The following is a 6,040-nucleotide window of genomic DNA, read 5'->3' as shown; positions in this document are numbered from 1 at the left end:
TTAGCTGGGCATGGTGGCAGGCAGCTGTAGTCCCAGCTACTCAGAAGGCTGAGACAGGAGAATTGCTTGAACCCAGGAGGCGAAGGTTACACTGCACTGAGATGGCGCCTCTGTACTTCAGCCTGGGCAAAGGAGTGAGCCTCCATCTCAAAAAGAAGGGACAATACTCCCAGGAGATCTTATCTCTGGTGCAGCTTATTCTTACTGATTATTAATAGAAAAAATTTTTTGTTTGCTTGTTTTGAGACAGAGTCTTTCTCGGTCACTCAGTCTTTAGTGCAGTGGCTCCATCTTAGCTCACTGCAGCCTCCAACTCTCGATTTCAAGCAGTTCTCCTGCCTTAGCCTCCAAAGCATCTGGGATTACAGGCATACATTACCATGCCTGCCTAATTGTTTTCTATTTTTAGTTGAGACGGTGTTTCACCATGTTGGCCAAGCTGTTTTCAAACTCCTGACCTCAAGCGATCCACCTGCCTCGGCCTCTCACAGTGCTAGCATTACAGGTGTGAGCCACCGCTCTGGGCCCTGACTTTATCGTCATGCAATATGAACTTCTCCTTCACCTCCTGTGTGTCGTAGACAGTTCTGCATGCTAACTTTCTTTTTTTATATTTCTTTCTTTTTTTCTTTTTTTAAAGATGGGGTTTCACCATGATGGCCAGGCTGGTCCTCAACTCCTGACCTCAGGTGATCCACCCACGTCGGCCTCCCAAAGTGCTAGGATTACAGGCGTGAGCCACTGTGCCCAGCTCTACATGCTGACTTTCAGTTTCCGGTATCCACTCAACCCAAGACCTTGTTTAGTTTAATACGTCATTCTAATTGTCAGTCCCCGCTGCTCAAGTGTGAAATTCAAGTACAATTTTCTTATAATACATATTTTTCCATGTTCTTGATGATCCCTTGTACTAGAAAACTCTATTCAAGAGGATATAAAAAGGATTGTAGATATTCAAGTGCCACTTATCTCTGGGATGCAAGGATGGGTCCCCATATTCAAGCAAATCAATGTCATTTTTCACTGTAACAGAATGAAAGATAAAAACCACATCACCTCAACAGATGGAGAAAAAGCAGTTCACAAAATTCAACATCCAGTCATCATAGTAATCCTAAACAAAACAAATAGAGATACAAATTTACCGCAACAATGTAAAGACCATCCATGAAACGACCACAGTGGAAATAACCAGTCCGAGAAAACGGAATGCTTTTCCTGTAGGATCTCACATGGTCCACGAACGCTCTCACCCCTTCTATTCAATAAATCCTGGCTGTCTTAGCCAGAGCAATTAAATAGCCAAAGAAATAAAACTCATCCAAATCAGAAAGAAAGAAGTACAATTACATGTGTTTGTAAATGACATAATCTTTTGTATAGAAAATCATAAAGAGTCAACCAAGATACTACTGGAACTACTAAACGCATTTGGTGTATTTGCAGAATACAATATCAGCACCAAAAATTAGGTTAACTTCCATACATTAACAATAAACAATTTTAAAAGAAAATTTAAAAAACTTCTATTTGTTAGAGAACCTAAAGTAAGAAATATTTAGGAATCAATGTAAAAAGCTGAGAAATTTGTACCATGAAATCTACAAACATTGATCAAAGTGATTTAAAACATACAGCCAGGTGCGGTGGCTCACACTTGTAATCCCAGCACTTTGGGAGGCTCAGGTGGGCGGTGCTTTCTCCTGTCTGGCAAGTAGCCCACGTTAAATGAGAAAAGGTTATCAACAGTAACATGCACAAAAGAGAGTCTACCAAAAGAGGGAACATGGGTAACTTCTATCTACCAAAGAGTTTTAGGAGAAAGTCCCCTAGGGTTAACTGCAAGGAAAGTCACTGTCGAACTAAAACCTGACAAGAAGGACACTGTTGGACAGTAGATTTAGCTTGTTTCCAAGTAATGGATAATTTGTTTTTAAACTCGCCGCATTAGTATGAGTTACCGCATGAAAATCAATTGCAGAAGCGACTAATGCATCGGCTCTAGCACTGGCTGCTGACAGAGGCCCTGGCAAAGGAGAATCAGAACAAATATGAGTAATATAGAAAGGGGAAGACCAGGCTTGAAGCGTATCCTGGAATTGTTTTTTTAAAAAAAGTGAAAGCAAATCGTCATCAGGCAAAAACTTAATCAGAGCAGTCCCAATTTGCCATGTGCACCTGAAGCGGTCCTGGACTGAGAGGATCTGACTGGGTGACAGCTTGTACACCAGGAATACCAGCAGCAGTGGGCACAGGGTGCTCAGAAACAGGCGTTGGTGCCTGAGTGTCAGGCTGTGCGCCCTTAGGTGCCATTGGCTTGCAGAGCAAGAACAGCAGGTGGATTAGTGCCAGGGGGTGCCAGGACGGGAGTAGCAGGTATAGGAGGCTGCAAAACCATGGAAAACTGCGACACCTCAGAATCCCCATATTCATGAGCCTGAGTCATAGCTGTCGTCAGTGGCATATCATCCTCACCTATGTATGTGACATTTGTTTTTGGGAGCAAACCACAATCACGGATGGACCAGAAACAGAAAGGAAATTGGAATGCTGAGAAGAGAGGTTGAGAGCCTTTAAACCAGGCTGACCCGTGGCTACCTGTGACGCATCTTTCAAGGGCTGTGGACCAGGCTGTGAATCCGTTACCTGCAGAGGAGGTCTTTCAAGGGCCTGAAAACCAGGCTGACCAATGGACGACAGAGCAGACTTCTGAGGAGCCTGATGCACAGGACAGAGTTGAGGGCCTTTCAGCAAGCCTGAACAGGGATAGAGTTGAGAGCTTCATCACTGGGCTGATTAGATGGATGGTTCACAGCCCTACAGCAGGCTGAGAGAGGGCGGAAGCTTCTGGCCACGACGGCCGTTGCACGGACTGCTCAATCGGGCTTTGCCAATCAATAGTCTGTAACTCACGCATGAGGTCATCAGATACAGTAACAGGTGGTGCAGAAGGCTTAGGAGTAGGTGGAGAGACAAAAGTGAATGCTGGGTCCACCTCCATATTAGCAATGGCGTGTTCAATCTTGGCTGTGTCCTCCGGAGGAAGTGACCCAACAATCTCCTCAACCTCCTCTGAAGACAGGAAGGAGGAGTCGGCCTCCAAGGACTCTTCCTCTGTCTGCAGAGACTTGAGGACAGTACAGAAGACCAAATACACCAGATTGCAACAGAAAAATAGTCCGTTCCTTTTGAGTCACTTTAAGATGGTGGCTGACCTTATCCCAATCCTGGAGTTTCAAGGTCCTTCAATGGAGAACCAGGGGCAAAACTGATCCATAACCTCCAACAACTGAATAAATTTCTCAGAAGAAACTGTGACCTTCCTTTTTGAAGAATTCTAATAAAATTAAGATAGGCCGAGCATTTCGTACTGGCTTGTACCACGATTACCCTGGATTCCTCTGAGGCACCTAAGCTTACCACAAGCTTGTTAATCATAGTCCTCAGGAATTTCTCACCGAAAGATCCTCTGCTTCCACGCACAATGCGTACCTTCACACAAGAGAGAAACCCAGGTTGGAGAGCCAGATGTAGGGTCCAGCCCTACAGGGTCCTGTGAGCCCCTCTCTAGTGGTATGGAGACGAGAAACTGGGAATAGTCACAAGACACTGAGATCGGGAGCAAGAGAGTTTGGGCCCAGCGGCCCACTGCCAACCAAAGTGCAGAGTCCGGCCATGGCCCCGAGTGTCCGCACACTCTGACTTTTATTGACTACAAAGCTGGGGGCAGGGTAGGTAGGCAAGGGATTGGTGGTCAGTGATAGGGTCAAAGTACATCACGTGTCATCTAGGTAGGGGCCCAGGACTCTCAAGAAGCCAAAACAAGGGAAGGAGCATAATTAGTCAGCGCTGTTCTGTACTTGTCAAGACATTCATATTTATGTTACTTTTACTGATTTTACCTTCTAAGAAAAAGAGGAACCAGGTCCAGAAGTGGAATATGAAAGTAGACATGAAACATGACCACTGAAGCATTGCATCACATAGAGACAATTAAGCCCCTGGATGTCTATGGGCCTCCCTGACAGCCATCAGACCCACCGCAAGAACCTGGGGAGTGGAGTTTTCTCCTAGCTCCTGGGAGGAAGAAGACATGTCCGACATCTCCTTCCATAGCTTGCTAAACAGCGGGCACTTTCCCAGCACTGGTGCTGTCGCATAGCCAAGGTGCCCTCCAGCAGCCCTTACACGGGCATGACAGAGCGCTTAAAGCGTCTTGCCTTAGGGTCACTTCTTTCACAATGTCACCTTAGTTTCACACTTCGAGACCTGAGACGCATTAGTAAAAGATTATGCTGAGTATATATATTTATATATGTCTTAATGATTACCTATGAATAACTAAGATCACCTATGAGTAACTACTACGGTTATCTCTATTTTCTTCTTCATTATTTATATGGAAACAGACTGAGGCTTCTGACTCCTGCCTCGGCACTTATGGGGTCTCCTGCCCACAACCCTTATTGATATATTGCAAAAATTAATACTGTTAAATGATTATAAAGCCCAATGTGATTTAGATTCAGCTCAATACCCCTAAACATTCCTATCAATTTTTGATAAAAAAAAAAAAAAAAAATCAAAAACCAAACTGGGAAAAGAGGCTTACATCTGTTGGCCAGGTTGGTCTCAAACTCTTGATCTCAAGTGATCTACCCATCTTGACCTCCCAAAGTGCTGGGATTACAGGCATGAGCAAACATGCCAAGACGAATCCTCTTCATATAAACTCTTTAATGTCAATTAATGATTGAGCTGAATGTTAAGTCAACTCAAACTTACGTCAATGCTGAATTGACTCTAATGTCAATTAATGCTTCATGGTTTGCTGGACTCATTGCATTTGGAACAATTATCTCAAAAATGAATTTTCCAACGTTCTGCAGGAAGTGACCTGGGACTGAAGAGCTTGCCACACTTATGAAATTTGTAAGATTTCTGCCCAGTGTGGATTCTCTGATGTCTAATGGGGTGTGAATGTAAAGGCTTTGCCACAGTCCTAACAATTGTGAGGTTTCTCTCCTATATGAATTCTCCTGTTTTCCCTAAGATGAAGCTTGACGGAAGACCTTGCCACAATCATAACATTTGTAAGATTTCTCTCCAGTATAAGTTTGTCAATGAACTGCAATGGATGAATGATGTCTGAAAAATTTGCCACCTTTATTACATTTGTAAGATCTCTCTTCGTTATGGATTCTCTAATGATTTGCCATGGTTGTAGCCTTACTGAAGACTTGATGACAATTATTACCGTAGAAAAGCTTCCCTATACCATGGATTGATTTATGATGACTAAGTGTTGAATGCCCCCTAAAGGCTTTGCCACACTCATTACACTTGTAAGGTTTTTCTCCTGTGTGGATTCTAGTATGTTCTGCCAGGGTTGAATTACGCCCGAAAGCCTTGTCACAAACCGTACATTTGTATGGTTTCTCTCCAGTATGAATTCTCCTATGTCTTTCAAGTTGTGTTTTGCTTCTAAAAACTTTGTTACATTCTTCACATTTGTAAGGTTTCTCTCCAGTATGAAGTCTATAATGCGGTGCAAGGTGTGATTTTTGATTAAAATGTTTGCCACATTCATTACACTTGTAAGGTTTCTCTCCAGTATGAAGTCTATGATGGCATGTAAGGGATGACATGTGACTGAAGGTCTTGCCACATTCATTACACGTGTAAGGTGTCTCTCCACTATGAAGTCTTTGATGGGCTACAAGACTCGCCATCTTACTGAAGGTCTTGCCACACTCATTACACTTGTAAGGTTTCTCACCAGTATGAACTCTATGATGACATTCAAGGTGTGCCTTTTGATTAAAACCCTTGCCACATTCATTACACTTGTAAGGTTTCTCTCCAGTATGAAGTCTACGATGGTATGTAAGGGATGACGTCTGACTGAAGGCCTTGCCACACTCATTACACTTATGAGGTTTCTCTCCAGTATGAACTGCCTTATGATTTACAAGGGCTGTATTTCGACCAAAGCACTTGCCACACTCATTACACTTGTAAGGTTTCTCTCCAGTATGAA

General features: G+C 43.5%; 1 protein-coding gene across 2 annotated transcripts in view; it reads right to left on the bottom strand.

The window, feature by feature from the left end:
- Positions 1 to 904: 904 nt before the first annotated feature.
- LOC108295631 (zinc finger protein 816-like) overlaps positions 905 to 6,040 on the bottom strand; it is a 12,460-nt gene continuing 7,324 nt past the window's right edge. The window contains exons 3-4 of one of the 2 annotated variants that reach the window (XM_037734685.1): positions 5,717 to 6,039; positions 905 to 5,632 (exon numbers count right to left, since the gene is read on the bottom strand). In XM_037734685.1, the coding sequence (XP_037590613.1) occupies positions 5,205 to 5,632; positions 5,717 to 6,039 (751 nt within the window). In that variant the 3' untranslated portion in view covers positions 905 to 5,204. Of the gene's footprint in view, position 6,040 lies in introns of both variants that reach the window. The other variant, XM_037734684.1, reaches the window with a different exon arrangement.

The sequence above is a fragment of the Cebus imitator genome, unplaced genomic scaffold, assembly GCF_001604975.1.
Source record: "Cebus imitator isolate Cc_AM_T3 unplaced genomic scaffold, Cebus_imitator-1.0 Scaffold654, whole genome shotgun sequence".
NCBI lineage: Eukaryota > Metazoa > Chordata > Mammalia > Primates > Cebidae > Cebus > Cebus imitator.
The sequence above is the reverse complement of the archived record's forward strand: the minus strand, read 5'-3'. Positions and strand labels throughout refer to the sequence as shown.